Source organism: Sturnira hondurensis, unplaced genomic scaffold (genome assembly GCF_014824575.4).
Source record: "Sturnira hondurensis isolate 20B ecotype Veracruz unplaced genomic scaffold, ASM1482457v3 Scaffold0004271, whole genome shotgun sequence".
NCBI lineage: Eukaryota > Metazoa > Chordata > Mammalia > Chiroptera > Phyllostomidae > Sturnira > Sturnira hondurensis.
Window position 1 is genome coordinate 7,703,477 of NW_028076902.1, and position 20,906 is coordinate 7,724,382.

The 20,906-nt window shown below is 42.5% G+C and overlaps 1 protein-coding gene across 6 annotated transcripts; it reads left to right on the forward strand.

Annotated features, from left to right (window-relative positions):
* The first annotated feature begins 11,670 nt into the window (after positions 1–11,670).
* Positions 11,671–19,704, forward strand: TMEM14C (transmembrane protein 14C). 6 transcript variants are annotated; one of them, XM_037045402.1, is made up of 7 exons: positions 11,679–11,777; positions 12,225–12,241; positions 12,723–12,801; positions 13,134–13,210; positions 14,449–14,550; positions 18,200–18,287; positions 19,193–19,704. In XM_037045402.1, exons 3-7 carry the CDS (start codon positions 12,779–12,781, stop codon positions 19,245–19,247), a joined length of 345 nt encoding a protein of 114 aa, XP_036901297.1. In that variant the 5' UTR covers positions 11,679–11,777; positions 12,225–12,241; positions 12,723–12,778; the 3' UTR covers positions 19,248–19,704. The 6 variants fall into 6 exon arrangements, with proteins under 6 accessions (XP_036901296.1, XP_036901299.1, XP_036901301.1 ...); XM_037045403.1 differs by having other exon boundaries at positions 12,732–12,801; XM_037045405.1 differs by having other exon boundaries at positions 11,699–11,749.
* Positions 19,705–20,906: the final 1,202 nt, after the last annotated feature.

Here is a 20,906-nt window from a genome sequence, read left to right on the forward strand (position 1 = left end):
ATCTACTTCATACATATTCTCATTACAAATTCACTCCTTAATATTTAGTAAAGCCATCTATGCCACTCATATGCCACCTGTATCTTCCCTCTTTAGAACCCCTGTGAGTCACCACCAGAGACATCAGTGAGTTTATCAAAGCTTGCCAAGATGTTGGCACAGAGCAGCATAAGGCCTCTCTCAGCTGCTGAAATTAAGGGAGATCCCAAATTGTATAACTGTAGAAAGCCTCGTCACCTGCACAAGGACTATCCGTCCACACCGAGAGGGAGAATAGGTAATAGCAAGCTTCCCCCCAAGGACTGTCTGCGGTATGGCAAAGGCAGACACTGGGCAAGTGAACGCCACTCTAAATTTGACAAAAACAGCCAGCCCATTCAGGGAAACTTCTGGGGTTGGGGGCAGGCAGGGGCACCTGCTCCAGTGTCCCCAACCCCGATCAGAGCTTTCAAACAGCAATCAATATCAGGGAATTCAAGGAAATGCACAGTTTCCGACCTTTGTGCAGCCACCTGCAGAAGTGCAGGACTGGACTTGGTCACCCCCAACAAGCTCATCTTAAAGGAAAGGGATCAAGTCGTTGCAGCTCCCACTGGTGTGTGGGGACCTTTACTCCTCGGAACAGTTGGTCTAATCTTAGGGAGATCCAGTATTACTACCAAAGATATTTTTTGTTCAGCCAGGAATCACTGACTCAGACTATCAAGAAGATATTAAAGTCATGCTTAAAGCTTCTGGCTATCATATTATTCCTGCCCAAATTCATATTGCCCAGCTGCTCCTCCTCCCCTGCGTAACCTCAACAACTCAAAATACAGTGACGGGGAAAAGGAGCTTCAGTAGTACAATCAGGGTTTTTTTTTTCGTACAGAATCAATTAAGTTAAATAAACCAATCTTACAAATAAAGATAAAAGATAGAACTTTTCATGACATCATAGATATGGGAGATGACATTTCCGTGATCTCAAATCAGTTTTTGCCTCCCAAATGGCCTTTAACAGCTAGCGGAACGCCTGTCACAGGCATTGGAGGAGTTTCTCAACCACAAGTCAGTGTGTGGTCTCTTAGATGTTACGGGCCAGAAGGGACAGGTAGGGAGAACTAGACCATATGTTTTGCTTATGCCTCTTAATATTTGGGGCCATGATCTCCTCAGTCAGTGGGGAATGCAAATCTCCCTGACACCTTTTCCCTAGTGGCCACTGCTCTTCTAACTCCCCTACCGCTTACCTGGCTATCCTGGCTCTCCAGCATAAGGGTTATCAGTGGCCACTTAAAGGAGAGCGACTTGAACAGACCTGCCTTTTAAGTTAAACAATTAGAAGCAGGTCATACTGAACCTTCTAACAGCCTTTGGAATATGCCTATTTTTGTTGTACCAAAGAAACCTGGTAAATGGAGACTTATTCATGATCTAAGAAAAATTAATGAATCCCTCCAACCTATGGGCCCCCTACAGCTGGGAGGGGGCTGGCTTGAATCCCTACCCTAATTCAGCTTGAATTCCCAAGGATTGACCACTTTTAATTATTGACCCAAAAGACTGTTTCTGTATAATCCCTTTAGCAGAAAGGGATTGGGAGCGTTTTGCATTTTCCCTCCCTCCCTGGACTGTTAATAATTCTCAACCTTTGCAGCGTTTCAGTGGGAAGTTTTACCTCAGGGAATGCTTAACAGTCCAACCACCTGTCAGCATTTCATCAGGCTGTTCAGTAAGAAATTTACTTCCCCAAAGTGGTATTTATCATTACATGGATGACATTCTGATTGCAGCTCCCTCATAAGATATTCTAGCAAAGCCCACCTTCTTTCTTAAAAACTCTGCTGGACTAGTAATTGCTCCAGAAAAAAATCCAGCAGTCAGAACCTTGGAAATATTTAGGCTATATCTTTTTAATAGGACAATTCAGCCTCAAGTCCTTCAAATTAATCCACCCAAAGATTTGAATCTTAATGGCCTGCAACAACTCCTTGGAGCAATCAACTGGGTGTGACCCAGGCTTGGAATACCTATCCAGCAATTAACTCATTTGTTTAATGCCCTTAAAGGAAATCCGGATCTTAATTCTCCCAGAAAACTGTCCTCTGAGGCCCTATAAGAATTAACTACAGTGAATCCACATATTCAGCAGCAGCAACTAATTAGAATTAATCCACAGTCTCCTATCTGGCTTTTCTGCTTCTCAGCCTTAAGCACCCTAACAGGCCTTATAGGACAGCTGTCCCCCCACTTAGCTATGCTAGAGTGGCTTTTGCTGTCTCATCAGCCACAGTGCACTATTGCCACCTATATAACTGAGTTGTGCCATCTTATTATAAAGGGGCATGAGCGAATATAGTTATTTGGGTATGATCCTGCCTTTATTCATGTCCCCTTAATGCAGGTTTATTTACAGTAATTAACAGCTCAGTCTTTAGAATTTCAGGGTGCCTTAGCTGACTTTGTAGGAGGACTAGAAATTAATCTGTCCTCAGATAAATTGCTTCAAAACATTCCATTCCTTCAAATAAGGCGAGCGGAAAAAGTCAACCCAACACCAATAACTGGGGCAAGAACAGTATTTCTTGATGGAAAAACTGGATGGGCTGCTATTGCCTGGCAAGAAGGCAAAAACTGGAGAAATTCTGTATCCTCAGGACATTCCTCTACTCAAAGGGCCAAGCTTTTCACTGCAGTCATGGCCCTGTGGCAATAGCCCTAGGAAGCTTTGAATATAGTCTGTGACTCAGGATATACTGTTTATACTATTCTGCATCTAGATCAGGTATTAGTTAAGACTTCTATTGACCCCAATCTACTTAACTTCTTTTTGACCCTACAGTCAGTCCCTCCTTGACAAGTGAAAATACCTTCTCTTCATTACTCATCTTCGATCCCATTCAGGCCTGCGTGGCCCCCTGGTGGATGGTAACAATAAGGCAGGTGCCTTATCAGGGTCCTTACTGCCTTCCAGCAAGCAACAGCTTCTCATCAGTTTTTTCATCCAAATAGCCGGGCATTCTGAAAACATTCCTCGCTCCCAAACTAAGCAAATCATTAAACAATGCCCTGACTGCCAAGTCCTTACCAAGTCACCTCCATCAACAGGCGTTAATCCTAGAGCACTAGGTTCTCAAATCATTTGGCAAACAGAGGTCACTCATTAACCCTCCCTTAAAAAAATTCAAATACATTGATATTTCTATTGATACTTATTCCAGCACCCTACATGCATCTGCTTTAACAGGAGAATCTGCTAAAAATATACAAGCCCATTGGCTTGAAGCCTTTAGTCATTTAGGACGGCTTCAGCAAGTTAAAACTGATCATGGCCCTGGATACCTTGCCCATTCTACTCAGGTTTTTCTTCAGCATTGGGATATCCAACATAAAGCAGGAACACCTTAAAATCCAACCGGTCAGGCAATTGTAGAATGGGCTCATCATACTTTTAAAAATCTTAAAAAACAAAAAAGGGGGAGTCATGAGTCCTCCCCCCCAAATTTGACTATGTTAGCCATGTTTACCTATAATTGTCTAAATTGTGATGAATCACTCTGTATTCCAATTGAAAAACATTTTCAGACAAAGAGTCAAAACCACCTTACCCTCAGGTTTTATATAGAGATCTTCTAGGAGATGGCACCTGGCAGGGCCCTGTAGATCTCTTAACTTGGGGAAGAGAATATGCATGTGTCTCCATTCCTACAGGTCTTGTCTGGCTCTCAGCCAAAAGAGTAAAGCCTTATCGTGAGCAGGACAGACACCAAGCTCCCCTACCTGCAGCTGAGAACCAGTCAACTGACAGACCAGATGGCCCAGCTGACACTGAACAACCAGAAGGAAACTGGACACCCACACCGTCCCTCATGGGCCTGGGTCCGCCAGTGGAGGAGGATGAGGCCTGCCCAAGTGCCAGGGGCCGAGGCTCAGGTGCCTCCTGCAGACAACAACCCCCTGATGCCCCATAATGTTCCCTTTAGGCATGTCCCCACTACATGAGGGGACCTCAAGGCTCTTAATGCTCGAACTGAGGAAATTCTTGCTGAAACGAGGGTAGAAGACACCCCCAAAACAAGTTTATCACTTACCTAGCAGTGCTGTCAGCCAATTTGGCTAAGACTTAGCTTTTAATCGCCATTATACTTTGCCTAGGGGGCAGGGCCTAGCTACTGAAGTTAATTCCTCTTTTATCTATTGAGGCCACATTATTGATCCACCAGTATTTAAACTACATACCTGGTGAAATGCTGGGCCTTCCTTTTCCACTAACGATACTCAGTGGACTGGAGGAGTGTGGATGTCCCCTGATGGCCCACTAGAAGTAAACAAACACTGGTTATGTTGCATTCACCAACTGCGAGGACAAGAACAAATGTCGGAGACTTTCGGGGTTCCAAAGATGTTACTTTATTGGCCAAGTTTAACCTGCGCAGGGGCGAACTCTCCAAAGTGTCCAGAGACACGGTGCCCACAAGGGCTGCAAATGAGAGTTGCGCCAAACGCTTACAGGCTTAGGGTTTTAAGGAGGCGCGCAAGCAAGCTGGATATGGAAGCAGATGTGGCGGTTAGCGGTTGGCTCAGGGGCACAATAGGGTTACTTATTATTGGTGAGTTAACTCGTGCACTGGCTCGTGCTCCTTTACTTGATTGGTCAGTTGAGCTCGTGCACTGGGGTAAAATTTCCCTCCCTAGTAACTGTCCAGATGGCTATCTGCCTGACTAACCTTGTTGCTCTTACATCACATCCTGGAACACACCCCACTCTTCGGGTGTGTCCCGGAGCCTCTTTGCGTTAGTTAGTAAAACACCTTTTGCTTCCTTACAGCTATGTTCTGGCTAGTTCCCCTTTGCCCTCAACAGTTACCGGTGCCAAAAAATACTGTTTATGTTGCTGAACACTTACTAGTTTGTTTTTCTGTCCTTTGAAAGCAAAAAACACTTTGTGCTTTCCTTTAAAAGAGCAACTTTACAGAGAGCAACACAGCGATTACTATCAACTCTCCATGGTAGCCACAGAGGGGATCTACTACACTTCCAGTCCCTGTCCGGTTCCCCCATGTACCTTAGTTGTAAGCACTCAGTCTTCTGGTCTTTATGCCAAGGATGGAATGCCACCATTGCTTTTCTCCCCAAAAGTCCTTCTGTAGTAGAGAATTAGGGAGCTAACTGGAAAATATTAGCTAAGCTTGACACAATAGTTCCGGCTCAGCCTCAACAACTATATACTAAAATGTGGTGGGATGGGCCCAGCACCGGGGCAACTATTATCAGAATTGTTTCTCCCAACCACACTAGCCCTTGGCATTATAACTCTTGGAAGATGGGCTTGCCCTTTATTACTAGGAAACATCTGTATATACAAAATGGTTGTGACCCTAAAGGTGTTCTGGGATGTTGCAACCAGATTGACCCTCCAGAACAGTTTGGGTCACAGTTTGTACCACTCATCCTTACCTGTTTTTAGCAACCCCGGGGACAGCCCAGGTCTCTTACAATGAATTGGCAAAAATTTATTCTCTGCATGTCCCTGCAGGCCTCTATATGCCAGCTGCCTTGCCCATCTCAATATTACTCAGCTAAACCTCACTACAGTTTATTTAGTTAGAAGGCAAACTCAAGTATGGGTGCCAGTTGATGTAACCAGAGAATAAGAAGATCCCAATGGCATAACAGCGCTTAACAACACGCTGTCCTGAGAGTCGGATGGTTTGTCGGCACCCTAATTGCATTCATTGTCTCTGCTGTCGTTGTCACAGCTACTGCTGCCACGGCAACTGCTGCCCTTGTTGACTCAGTTCAAACTGCTCATACTGTTAATGTTCTCTTAACCAATACTACTTTAGAAGTGCTCCAGGACTTCTGGCCAGGATGGAGGTGTAGGTGGACACTGTGCCTCCTCACACAACCAAAATTAAGGACAACAATTTAGAAACAAAAAAACAACCAGAACTGACAGAAAAATGAACTATACAGAAGTCCAACAACCATTCATCCAGACTGGTAAGAGGGGTGGAGTAGGCAGCCAGAGGAGAGGGGTTGCGGCAGCAAAAAGCAGTGGCTGGCGGACCCGGGCACATAGGCAGCTGTTGGCAGATCCCAGGCATGGGGTGGCAATGGGCAGACCCAGCGAGGGCGCAAGGCAGCTGGCTGACCGCGGTCACACATTCGTGTGCAGATAAACCAGATGAAAACCGAGCATGGAGACACTGGGCCACCCAGATCCCCAGCACCTGGAAATAAAGCCTAAAAGCACCGATTGAAAACACTTGTGGGGGCTGAGAGAGAGAAACTCCCAGCCTCACAGGAGAGTTCATTGGAGAGACCCACAGGGTCTACAATGTATACAAACCACCCACCAAGGAACCAGCACCAGAAGGGCTCAACTTACCTGTGGGAAGCAGCAGAAGGGACTGAAATCCAAGAGGGAGTGGAGCAAGCACCACTGTTCCCTCTCAGACCCTGCTCCCACATACAGCAGCATCACAACCCAGCAACTAGGTTGCTCTGCCCTGGTGAACAGGCTCAGCCCCACATATGTAACAGATGCAACAAGCCCTGCCCCGCACCCCCCTCCCCCCCCCCCCCAGCACNACCCCCCCCCCCCCCCCCCCCCCCCCCCCCCCCCCGCAAAGGCTCAAATGGAAGAACAGATCAAAGTCCCGGAGCCAATACATCTAAGCGACCAAGAGAGAGCCAACCTATCAGATGCACAGTTCAAAGCACTAGTGATGAGGATGCTCACAGAACTGGTTAATTTTGGTAGCAAATTAGATGAAAAAAATGAAGGCTACACTAAGTGAAATGAAGGGAAATGCACAGGGAACCAATACTGGTGCGAAGAAAACTGGGACTCAAATCAATGGAGTAGACCAGAAGAAAGAAAGAAACAACCAAACAGAAAAGAATGAAGAAACAAGAATTCAGAAAAATGAGGAGAGGCTTAGGAACCTCCAGGACATCTTCAAATGCTCTAACATCCAAATTATAGGGGTAACAGAACGGGGAGAGGAAGAGCAACAAGCTGAAAACTTATTTTAACAAATAATAAAGGAGAACTACCCCAATCTGGCAAAGTCCAGGAAGCTCAGAGAATCCCAAAGAAGTTGGACCCAAGGAGGAAAACACCAAGGCACATCATAATTACATTACCCAAGATTAAAATGAAGGAGAGGATTCTGGAAGCAGTAAGAGATAAGGGGACAGTTACCTACAAAGGAGTTTCCATCAGATTGTCAGCTGATTTCTCAAAAGAGACCTTACAGGCAAGAAGGGGCTGGAGAGGAGTATTCCAAGTTATGAAAGGCAAGGACTTACATCCAAGATTGCTCTATCCAGCAAAGCTTTCATTTAGAATGGAAGGGCAAATAAAGCACTTCTCAGATAAAGTCAAGTTCAAGGAGTTCATCACCAAGCCCTTATTATATGAAATGTTAAAGGGACTTATCTAAGAAAAAGAAGATAAAAAATATGAACAGTAAAAAGACAGCAAACTCAGTTATTAACAACCACACCTAAAACAAAAGCAAATTAAGCAAACTAGAACAGGAACAGAAACACAAAAATGGAGGTTACATGGAGGGTTAATAACAGGGGAGTGCGGGGCAGAGAGGGGGGAAAGGTACAGAGAATAAGTAGCATAAACGGTAGGTAGAAAATAGGGGGAGGGCAAGAATAGTGTAGGAAATATAGAAGCTAAAGAACTTATGACACATGGGCATAAACTAAAGGGGGGAGATGGTGGGGGGTGTGCAAGGTGGAAGGGAATGAAGGGAGGGAAATAGGACAACTGTAATGGCATAATCAACGAAATATATTAAAAAGAAAAAGAAATGCTCCAACAAGTCCAGATTGATCAAGAGATCCTGACTCGCCCTTCTGCAGTTGAATCAGCACTTGACTGGATCTGCAAGCGCCAGGACACACTAGTGATCCACCAACAGCTGATCTGTGACCCTGGATTCTCCAAGCTGTGCCTCCAGTGGAACGCAGCCAACACTCCTGAAGCAATGTTCAACATCACCTAAGAGGGGCTTTTTCTACCAACTTAAAGGGACTAATTGATAAACTGCAACTAGAGCTGCATCAGCAGTTGCAGGTCATTCAATGCTTGACTGTGCAGGATGTTTTTTCAAACCCTCCATGATAACCTCTCCTGGCTAAATGCAAAACATTGGTTTGGTGGACTTAACCTGAGAACGTGAGTCTTCAGAGCCCCTGGTTACTGATTCTGATAATGCTTTGTATACTTGGATGCATTTGCAAATTATTTCCCAGGGTCGTATGAGACCAATAAGTAGCAAGCTTTATGGATCCACCAGTGTGGCAGTCCTAACTGAAAACATGGGGGCAATTATAGGGAACTGATCCTACAAACCCAACCTGCTTGGCAATGGCAAATGTAGTTCAGCCCTGTTGGAAAACTGGCAGGTGTGAGACAGCATACAGGAGCCAGACCCCACAGATCAGCTTTCCTGTGGGAAACCAGGCCTGCATTGTACTTAGGCTGCTTTGAGGTTGCTTTTGCTAAAACTCCCTCATCCTGAACTGAAGCAGAAAATGCTTACTGCATATCTTTAAAGTAACTTCCTAAAGTCTGTGCTAATTCTCCCAAAGACAGAGTGTAACCAGATCAATCACTCTTATTCTTCTCTTGCATTTGCAAAATTTTTCCTTGTTAATTTGTAAGAAGTAATCAGCAACATCCTTTCCTTTTTATCTGTAAAAAGTAATCACCTAGAGCAAACCTGAGCATAATGAATGAGAACCTTCTTTGATGTTCTTATTCTTCTTTTGATGTTCTTTTATTGCTGTTTAGAAAGCAATAAAAGCCTGTTCAGGCAAGGGTTAGGGCACTCTCACTCAGAGAGTGGCCGTACTGTCCTTTTTTCTCCACAGGACTTCTGCAGTCCGTGTGAATTTGTTCACTGCATCCACAACACAACAGACACCCCTGGTCAGAGTCCGAATCACATGCCCCATTTACACGTGTGTGGTTCAGGGTTGTAGTAATTCAGTGGGCTCCTAATTAAGAGCCTATATCAGACTAAAAGGTTTTTGCACAACGAAGGCATCAACAAGATGGAAAGACAACCATTGAATGGGAGAAGATACAAATGATATATCCAGTAAGGGGTTAAAATCTAAACTATATAAGGAATTCATACAACTTAACACCACTACCCCTCATAAAACCCCCGAACCCCAATCCAATTAAAAAATGGACAGAGGTCCTGAATAAGAGACATTTCTTCAAAGAGGACATGCAGATGACCAACAGACATCAAAAGAGGCTCAACATCACTAATCATCAGAGAAATGCAAATCGAAACACGAGAAACCACCTCATACCCTTCAGAATGGCTATCATCAAAAAATCAAGTGCTAACAAGGATGTGGACAAAAAGGAACCCTCCTGCACTGTTGGTGGATTATAAATTGGTGCAGCCACCATGGAAAATGGTATGTAGATTTCCTTTAAAAATTAAAAATAGAGCTGCCATATACCCAATAATACCACTTCTGGGTATTTATCTGAAGAAAACAAAAACAGTAATTTGGAAAGATATATCAGCCCTTTGTTCACTGCAGTATTATTTACAATGGCCAAGATATGGAAGCAACATACAGATGTCCATTGATAGATGAATAGATAAAGAAGATGTGGTATATATTCAATGGAATATTACTTAGTAATAAAATTCTGGGATTTGTTACAACATGGATGGACCTAAAAGGGATTAGGCCAAGTGAAATAAGCCAGACAGAAAGACAAATACTATATGATTTCACTTATATGTGGAATCTAAAAAAAAAAAAAGACAAATGAATAGAAATACCCATAGATGCAGAGAACAAATTGATTGTTGACAAAGGGGAGGGGATTATGGGTGGAGAAAAAATGCTGAGTTTCTCCCAAAATAAATTCATACCATTAGAATCATTACTAAACCCAAATCATGTTTGAAATTAATCAAAATAGAGACCAGTTCCTTTATTTATGATTTTTAAAAATTTTGTGATGGGCGTGATATGGAATAAGTTATATGGCAAGGTGAATATAAATGTGATTAGTCTAAATTGGTCAGAATGTGAAAAGCTGTGAGAATATCTTATGCAGTTCTGGTCACAATTCATAGACCCTATGTTACGATACTTTATGATGGCTGCACAGACAGAACTGTGCATTTTGGTTGAGGAATGACACTATAAGAAGCAGCATAATGTAGAGTTAAGAGTGTATGATGGACCTTATTTTCAATAATAGCTCAACCAAGGACTAGAACTGTAGGAAATTCACTTAATTGTATATTTTCCCCCCTTTAAAAATATTTTATTTATTTATCTTTAGAGGGAAAGGGAAGAAGAGAGGAAGAGAAATATCAAGGTATGGTTGCCTCTCGTGCATCCCCTACTGGGAACTGGCCTGCAACCCAGTCATGTGCCCTGACTGGGAATCAAACCTCAATCCTTTGGTTCGCAGGCCCACACTCAATCCACTGAGCGACACCAGCCAGGGCTCATTTAATTTTCTGTGGTTCAATTTCTTTAAGTCTAAAGGGCAGGGGGATGATCGTGCAGGATATAATTTAAGGCTGGAAGCCTGCACCCGCATAGAGAGAAATGAATCCCTAAATCCATCCAGTTGGTTAAAACAAGCCCCATCCTTGGTTTGCCATCATGGATGGACTAGGAGGGTAATTAAGCTTTTCAGAAGAGTCTTCCATTAAGTTGGTGAAGGTCTGGCCATTTCGGAAGGAACTGTTCAACGTTGAATCATCTATGGTAAATACTGCTATCTAGAGGTAGGAGCTGCTGCAAGTGGAAAGTTTTAGAGTATGTATGTGCTTCAATTTCCTTTTCACTGAAGACTGTATTTATAAGATTCATCTATGTTGATACTTGCAGGGGACAAAGAAGAGACATCAAGGATGACACCCAAATTTTGGTGTACAGCAATTGAGTGAATGGTTTGAGAAAGCCACGGAAGAGAAACAGATCTGGAGTGGGAGTGGAGATGTCTTGTGGACACTGGGACATTGCTGAGGAAATTGTAAATCATACAAGGTCCGGCCCAAATAACACCTTTTTTTATTACAAAATCATAAGCATGTAATCCTATAACATTACAATAACACACAGATGAAATGTTAAAAAAAAATTATTACACCCATATCATTACCCTACGAACCACGCTCAAGCAGGCCTTCCTTCTTCCGGACCCTGTATTTAACTTACCCTCTTTCCCCCTTTAAGGTGCTTCTCAGGCAGCCTCACTGTAACACCGAAGAGAGACAACTGCTAGCTTGTGGACATCATACTCTGTACAGGTAGAAAGTGTCCCTTCCCGTGATGGGGCTTCGGTGACAATCCTCCCAGATGGACCGCATCTAGTTTACACCAAGTAACGTGTCTCTCCGTGAATGGGGTCCTTCAGAATCTAGTGTCAGACGTCCTCCTCCCGCCTCGGTGGCTTCTATCTCTCGCCTGGTCTAACGCCTTCAGCCTCTTGCAAGACCCGACTCGTACTCTGGGTAGTCGGCATTTTCCCACCCAAGCCTGTAGCTGGGACCGGCGCTGGGGCGACCTGGCCACGGCCCAGCGCGGGACTTCCGGGCTCGCCCGCCCCTTCCCGCCGAAAGCCCCACCCCCACGCTCTGCTCCGCCCCGCGTCCTGGCGTGCTCCCGGGACGCACAGCGGGGTCGCGACGTTTCCGGCGCCAGACTCCCCGCCCCAGGGCCTGTGGTCCGTAGTTAATCGGAGCAGGTCTGTAGGAAAGCGGTTCGGGTACTTGGTAATTATTATCATATAGTTGTTTTGACTTTCTGGAATTATATAGGAAGCTTTGCTGCTGCGTGCTCATCGTCCCCTGGGTCTAGGCGGGAGCTTTATGTTGCATCATAGCTGGTTTTCTAGTCGCGCATTTTCTACTTCTCTCAAAATAGGTTGTGAATCTTGGGGAAACCTTGAGTTCTCCAGGCAAATAGTTTAGTGCTGTTTAGTTTCTGAAGATTTTATTGCTTCATCTTCTTAAAAATCTCGGTAACTCAATGTCTCTTTGAATTAATGACTGGCCACCTCTTTTGAAACGAAAGGGGTATGTGTTGCTTTCAATCTTAGCCTCACTGCATGTTAAGTGAATTTCTTTAAGAAATTAGGAGTTGCTTTAATAAGAGTGTATATAATGTCGTAATTATGACCTGAGTTTTTCTGCATTTTGTCCTTCTTCCTCCCCCAACAGCTGAGTTGGATTCAAAAGTAAGTAACCGTTTAAAAGTTTTACAAACGTTAAGTATTGAAGTAGTTTGATTCTTTGAGCAAAAAGAAAAAGCAACACCCTTCTCCCCTAAAAAGGGGTAATTAAAATTGTCGAATCAAGGGCACAGATGATATTTGCTTTGCGATTTTGTAATACGTAATTTGGTTAACGGTTGAAAAGGTTTCTGTAGAGCTGGTTAGTGAATTTTGCTGTTTCCTGTGGTCCTGTTACTAGAATTGAGACTTTTACAAAAATGATTGGTTCAGCACTTTTATTGTATGTATTATCCCAGTTAGTACCCACAACAGCCCCAGGAAGTTTGTACTATTGTTATTCTCATGGTACAGTGAAGGAAAGTGAGGTGTAAGGAGGTTGGGTAGCTTGCCCATTTCTTCTTGGTTACGGAGGGGTGGAACTGGAACTTGGACCCTCTTCTTTCTGACTGTTAGACAGTGTGCTATTAACCACTCTCTGATCTAGCCGCTGCAGGTGCAGGCCCGGTGTAGTCTCCTGTCTGGACTGCGTGAGAGGGAACAATGCAGAAGGACTCTGGCCCACTGTAAGTGCATAATGAATGGGAGTGAAGTAGCCCTGAGCTTCTCAGAACCAGAGTTTTTTTTTCCTTCTGAAAAGGGCTCTAAGAGTAGACTGCCAGGGCAGTGCTGAGTATAGGATAATAAACCTGCAGACTAGGGTTTGAGTCCCGGCTCTGCCACTGACTAGTTGTGTGACTTCAGCCAAGTCATCTAACATCTGGGCTTTGTTTTCATTTCCACAGTGACAGGATTGTTCTGTAATGATGACCTTTTAAGTCCCATTCTATGATTGTGGGGGTTTTGTTTTCACTTTTTTAAACATGTCTGGCAAAGATTTCTTAACTCTTTTTTTCAGAGTGCCTTTACATTGGATTGGCTTTGGCTATGCAGCACTAGTTGCTTCTGGTGGGATCATTGGTTATGCAAAAGCCGGTATGGTTTGTATTTATTTAACCTATTAAGATCTTCACATTGTTCCTGGTGAAGAGTGAGTCCCCAGGGCCCCCAAAGTGCAATCTTATTTGAATCAAGTTTGCTTTAGGTCTTCTAGCTTGAGTGCTGGCTTACTGTCAGTCTGGCAGTTCCTGTGGAAGCCCCTCCTGCAGTGGCTCCTCCTGCACTTGCCTTTGGGTTATCTGGCTGAGTTAAGCCAGGCTTCTTATGAATTACTTTTTTTGCCTCTTTATCTAAAGATGCTGGACAGGGGTGGTGGTAGGTTGTTATTATCAGCAACTGCCATACATCAGCCTTGACCCCAGTGTGCCTGCCATCTCTGTGCTTTTCTCTTTAAGTACCAGGAAAGCTCCAGTCTCCACATACTCATTTTTTGAAGTTCCTCATTAAATTATGCAGGGGTATGTGAGAGAGCCTGCTCATTTTACCTCTTACCTATGTCCCCACCCCAACACACTCACGTGCGTGCACACACTAGAATTTTTATATTCTTATTCTCCAAATCTTTTAACTCACTGACCCTATTTCCCCCTCCTTTTGGGATTTGCCCAAGGTCTTGTCCATGGACAGTTACAGTCCTTGGTGAGTTAACCAGGCCTATTTAGGAGCTCTCCTCCTCCTCCTTCCTCCTCTTCTCCTGCCCTCCCCCTTCTTTTTTTTAAATACGAGACTCATAAATGCAGAATTGCTGAGATACCATACATTTTCTGATCTGCTGTAATACTGTCACTATGTATCAGAGATCTGATTAGTGTGAACACATATAAAACTATAGTGTGCATTGACTATGTATAGTACATGTGTTAAACATGCAGCATTCAATCATATGGAATTGATTTCAGGGGTGCAGACAGCAAATACAAAGGCATCATAGTTTTTCTTCAAAAAAAACAACATAAAGGCAATACATGAATGGAGTTTCAATTGCCATAATTTCTTGTTTCTTAAACAGATGCTTTTATAAGCAGTAGTTACCCTTCTTAGATGGAAACACCCTCCCTATTAGAGGAGAGAGAAATGGTGTGTTATTACCCTGATTTCTCTGGTAATTTTATCAGAGCTATTTAGCTAATTCCCCAAAATATTTTTATGTTTGAGAACTGTGTTCAGAGTTCCCTTTTCTGTTTTCCTTTGTCAGGAAGGTAAGTCTAGTGGATTCTGTTAATGAAATAAATGTCTGACATTGTAATACAAGGCGTGTGCTTGCTTTCCTTCAGGTAGTGTCCCATCCCTGGCTGCTGGGCTCCTCTTTGGTGGTTTAGCAGGCCTGGGCGCTTACCAGCTCTCTCAGGATCCAAGGAACATTTGGGTTTTCCTAGGTATGTCAGCTTCACTGTCTTCCCGGTTAATTATCTATCCAGAAGACTCTACCAAAAGTTTGGTGGGATGTGCCAGGTTGCTTCTGCCAAGTCCTAGAGAAGTTTTTAAGTGGGTGGTGGGAGGTTGTGCTGGTTTCTGCTTATTTTTTATGTACAGAATATGAAAAGGTTTTCACGCCTCATGAATTTAGGTTTACCCAGTGAAGTTAGTACTAAACTTGTACAAAGCAAGTATATGTCTCTTAAGCATTGTGATTACCCACTAAAAACTGACTGAGCATCACTAAAGGATGAAGTGTCTAGGTTAAGTTTTCATCAATACTGCATTTTCCCCATTTTTAAATCATTAGCCCCTTAGCAGTAAGCTAAATGTGTAAGACATAGGCCTTGCTTTGCAGAAGCCTGTACCTCAATGAGGGACATAAGAAGTGACTCTCTGGGGTTGCTAAAGTGTCTTGTGAGCAGCACAGACAGTGAGAAGTGCAGGGAAGGGAAGATTACTTATCATCAGGGCTGCTTTTGGGACATTTGTATTGAGCTCCACCCATGTGTCAGACGGTCTGCTAAGAATGTGTATTCCTCATTGTCTTCACAAACCCACACCACGAGAAAACATGCAGTTCTGGTCTTTACTAGTATGGTGGGGAGGACAAGCATGTTAACAGAGTGGTTTGTACAGTTCTGCCTAGGCTGGGAAGGGAAGTCAGTGATAGCTCATTTGGGGTGTGCTGGAGAAGGAGGAGGTGCCCAGCTTTTAGCTCTNTGAAGTGTCTAGGTTAAGTTTTCATCAATACTGCATTTTCCCCATTTTTAAATCATTAGCCTCTTAGCAGTAAGCTAAATGTGTAAGACATAGGCCTTGCTTTGCAGAAGCCTGTACCTCAATGAGGGACATAAGAAGTGACTCTCTGGGGTTGCTAAAGTGTCCTGTGAGCAGCACAGACAGTGAGAAGTGCAGGGAAGGGAAGATTACTTATCATCAGGGCTGCTTTTGGGACATTTGTATTGAGCTCCACCCATGTGTCAGACGGTCTGCTAAGAATGTGTATTCCTCATTGTCTTCACAAACCCACACCACGAGAAAACATGCAGTTCTGGTCTTTACTAGTATGGTGGGGAGGACAAGCATGTTAACAGAGTGGTTTGTACAGTTCTGCCTAGGCTGGGAAGGGAAGTCAGTGATAGCTCATTTGGGGTGTGCTGGAGAAGGAGGAGGTGCCCAGCTTTTAGCTCTGCCTAACACCTTCCTCACTAAAGCTCCAGAATGACTTTCAGACTTACATTCCCATTTGTGATCCCACCTCTTCGCTCTAGCAAATGACCCTCATTGCCTACCTAAAGAAGAAATAGCAGCCATCACACGGGGGCCCAAACTTTATACCATTGACATCCAGTGGTCCTCTTTGCCAAGGCCAGTCCCTTCACTCTGGCTTTGGGTCTCTTCTCCCATTCTGTCTTGGAGCTTTATGCTGTCACTGATGTGTAGTCTTATATTCTACGTTTCAGATGGATTCGTCTTACGGGTGTTCTGATGTGCTCATCGCACCCATAAAAAAAAGGATCTCGTGACCCTACTTCCTTTTCCAGTTGCTTCTGTTCTTTCCCTTTAGAAACTTCTCTAAATAAATTCACTGTACTTCCTGTCTTCATTTCCACACCTCTCATACATTTTTGACCCACTTCAGTCTCCATTTCTGTCCCCTTTGTTCATGGAAGTAAGTAGGTTTCTCTAGCTGCCAGTGACCTGTATTTTTCAAAATCTAGTGTAGTCCTCATATTATTAGGCCTGTTATTTGCTCTCAGCACAGTACATCAATCCATTTTTTCACTCCTTTTTTTTTCTCATTCTCTTTTGTTGACTTTTTTGGGGGGTGGGTCATTAAATATTAAAGTGCTTAAGGCCTGGGTTTTTAAACTTTCTTTATACTTTCTCACTTGACAATGTCATTGAAGCCCAGGCCTTAAATTACCACCAATATACAAATGACTCCTGAGTTTTTCTCTCTTCCAAGCTTTACTCTTTTACATACAGTTGTCTGCTTGAAATCGAGATGTCCCAAAGCCCGACTTCCTGTCCTCGCACACATTGTCTTCTTAACCATTGTTCTCCATCCATTCAGGTCTTGATTGCACTCTTCCCCTCCCTCTTTCTAAACTCATCAGCAAGTCCTATCAGCACTGCTTCTGGTACATCCTAAACTGTCTCCTCCTCTGTCTCCATGGCCACTCATCCCAGTCATCCTTCTCTTTCCCTGCTTTCCTGAGGAAGTTTCTTATTGGTATCCGTGCATGCTCCAGTGTCCCTGAAGTTTGTTTTCTGTGATACAGGTAGAATTCTGTTTTCAGAATGCAACTCAATTGAATGTCCTTTAAATGGCTTCTCATTGCTCTTAGGATGAAGACCACAATCCGTAAGATGGCCTTTAAGGCTCTGTATGATCTGGGCTCTTCCTCGCTAGTCATATCTTGAGTTCTGCACCATACTGGCCTTTTCTCCACAAGGCCTCTCAGCACATGGCCCTGCGTATATTATTCCCTTTGCTTGGAATGTACTTCCTTCCCCTTTGGCTTATTACCTGTTGCTTTCAGGTCTCCACTCAGTCCTCACTTCCTCAGCAAATCCTTTCACAATCTCCCTGTTATTTATATTGCATTAATTGTACCCATAATACAAGTATACTAAGTTTTTGTGTGATTCTTACAAATTTGTTCCATCAAACTTGAAGAACTGTAGGACAGAGACCTTTTTGATGTGTTCTCCAGCATTCAGTACAGTGCATGGCATACATAGTAGGCATTTTAACAGATGTTGAGTGGGAAGAGCATATAGGGTAAATAGTGGGTTGGCCAGAAAGCCTGTTTAGTTTTTTCCATGTAATAAAAGTATGTCAACTATTTCCCAAGTTTGTGTAACATTGATCTCTCAGTTAATGTCTCAGTTTGCTTGCTACCAACTTCAACTGGTCTACCTGACCGTGGAGCCTCATCCAGTGAGAAGTCTCCAGGGTGAAACTTTGCAAACCACTTTTGATACGTTCAGTCAGTGACAGCACCTTCTCCATACACTGCACAAATATTTTTTGTGTTTCAGTTGCATTTTTATCTTTCTTGAAATAATAAAGTATAACATGCTGAAAATGTTGTGTATGAAAATCTTCAGTATTAAAATGGCTGCACAAGAATTCACCAATTTAGATTTTTTAAAATATAAATGCACACTGCTATGACAGCTGTCACAATACAGTCTCACAACTGTTTTGAATGAAGTTAAAAGACAACTGAGCACTCTAGAGCCATCTTATAGAAAAAACCAGATGAACTTTTTGGCCAACCCAATGGAATTGTCAAGAAAAAGAGGAGGAAAAAAACCAAAAGCAGTTTGGAGAAAATTAAGAAATTTATGTCTGAGGAGAGGTAGGAGATAAGACAGGAGAGGATGACGGGACCCAGGCTGTGAGGGCCTTGTATTCTAGTATTTCAGTTTATTTCTGGTGCTTCAGTCTCATAGGATGTGGGTGGTCATGAAGCTCCCTGAACTTGGGAGGCATAAGATGGGGTATGGCCCTTCAAAGGTGGGTGGGACTTTGGTCACTTCTTTTAGTTCTTCCAAATATAAGATGTAATGAACTTTGCCTCTTTTTCCCATCAGCTACATCTGGAACCTTGGCTGGCATTATGGGAATGAGATTCTACCACTCTGGAAAATTTATGCCTGCAGGCTTAATTGCAGGTGCCAGGTACTTTCTCTTATTGTAGTTCTTCACCAGTATAGATTTTAGTTTAATGTCCATAATACTTTGTACACCCATAGATTTATTTTTTTAATATACTTGATGCTGAGTATCAACTAAAATGATTTAATGTATACACAAGTAGGAAAGGCTGCAAAAACAGCTGATGTAATGTGAAAGTGAAATATATTCATTCATTCTGGAAACAATTTTCCTCTCACATTTGCTCTCTGGCCCATCCTGGTCCTCCCTACAGAGGAAGAAGCTTTAGTGCAAAGCCTGACCCCAGCTTATTCAGTGTGGGTTCTATGTTTCTTAGTTGTGTGGGTGCCCTTTATTATTGAAAGTTTTGGTTGAAGAGCATTTCATGATTCCTACTTCTAATTATTATAAAATATAAACTAGACTTTTTAAAAACTGTAGTTCTTAAGCATAATAAAGATACCATAAAGATAGGGGAATTTTTAAAAATCTGTTTTGAGAAATGATTAATTACACGTATGACTTTGGTCATAGTTATGATGCTGTCAAGCAAAGTGTTTCATAATGTAGACCGAGTGAGGTCAAGAGGAATAAACTGGGAGGCTGCAGATCTACCATTCGCTAGCTCTGTAACCATGGGGAGGCCTTGATCTTTCCAGCCTTCAGTTTTCTCATCTCAGGACTGTTGGCAGTAGGATTAGGAACTCCAGCTCACATGTACTGTTTTAAGGCCTCAGCACAAGACTGACCCTTGGCAAGTTTTTTCTTTGGTGCCTTGAGGGGTGGAAGTTTTCTCTCTGCTTCCTCTGTCATGGTACCTGCTCACTGTGCAGTGGGGGACCCACAGAGCCCTTATTCTTTAAGAAAATAGTCAAATGCCAGTTCTGTTCTTTACCTGATGTTTTTGTGTATTTTTTTCTTTTTGACAGCTTGCTGATGGTTGCCAAACTTGGAATTAGTTTGTTCAATAGACCCCATCAGTGATAGTCATGTTCCAGCTTGGACTCCGTAAGAATTTTAAAGCTACCACTACTTTTAGTATATTGAGAGAAATAAGTGCAGTATTTTCACATATGCAGACATTTTACTTAAAAAAAAACAACAACATTGAACTTTGCAGAGAAAAGTATCAGCTATTATTATTACAACCCTAAAGAGATGGGTAGCATATAACATGAGAGTATATAATACCCTCATATAATTTGATTCTTGTATGTTGATGTTATTTCTTCTTCCTGTACTTTTACATAAAGTCTCAAGGGGTAAAATGTGAGGTGTCAGCACTGGGGGCCCTGAAACTCCCATGCCCGAGAACATTGTGGAAAAAATCATCACTTACGAGATTTGGGGTATCTGTTCTTTTGCTCATCTTAGAGCACAGACCTACTTTGAAATTATGTAAAGGAAATATTAGTGGAAATAAAGTTTAGTCTAAGTAATATTTTCTGTGGTGTCTTTGTTGCCAGAGCTGTCTGGAACATAGAATGAAATGTGAGTTTTAGTAAAAGAGAGGGAAATGAAAGTTTCTAAAATATTTTATTTGGGGATTACCCATTTCAAAAAACTGAAAGACCAAGGGAAGTTATTTGTTATATATTGCTTCGAAGCTGGTTTTGAAATGACCTGTGGTGAGAATTTCTAAGATTGGGACTGTGTAATAAAAAAAAATTTTGGTTAACTAGTTAATACATAAATGTGAACTAAAAGACCTATCTGGAACTTGAATTACCTAGGTGGGTCTCTCCTTTAGACACATTAATGGTGTACTGGTGTATTTTCAGTTCACTGCATGGATACTGGCACATTTTTCACTTCAGTTTGTTTTTATCAGCATTTAGAATTAACTCATTCTGGACTCTTCAGTTTCCCTCTCTTTAAAAAGAAGGGGATATTTGCTACTTACTTCCAACTTACCTGGTATTGGTTGGATTTAGAAAGGAGTTCTAAATCTGGCTGATGTGCCTCAGTGGATTGAGCACAGGCCTGTGAACCAAAGGTCATTGGTTTGATTCCCAGTCAGAGCACATGCCTGGGTTGTGGGCCAGGTTCACAGTTTGGGGTGTGCAAAAGGCAACCACACATTGATGTTTCTCTCCCTTTTTCTCCCTCCATTCCCCTCTCTCTAAAAAAATAAATAAAATCTTAAGAAAAACCACTACGTTTATTTATTTTTTTCTACTAAACAAAAGTTTATTGTAAAACTAAATGAAACATATAGACACATTATGGCTAATGGTGACAAAAGCAATCTGATAGGTTAAGGTAAGTTTTAATGGAGATGAATTTAGAAAACATGACACAATGATGTAATTTTGTTTAAATATAGATTATAGAAAAATATCAAATTGCATCAATAACTTAATAAAAGTAGTTTCAAAGCCTGCACAATGGGAGAAAAAGGGCTCATGATCTTAATGCCAGTATTAAGACAGATGGAAGCAGCACTGTGCTGAATGACAGGAAGAATTCAGTGTTTACAGAATGGCAACATTAACATTTAATATTTGATCATAGTTACTGGTGGACTAAAAACTTTTCACTACAAACAACAGAGAAAAATGTACCATCATTATCATGTTATTAAAAAAAAATTTTCAGAGCAGAAGTCAGAAACCAAGGAGGTCTGAGATAGAGTAACCTTAA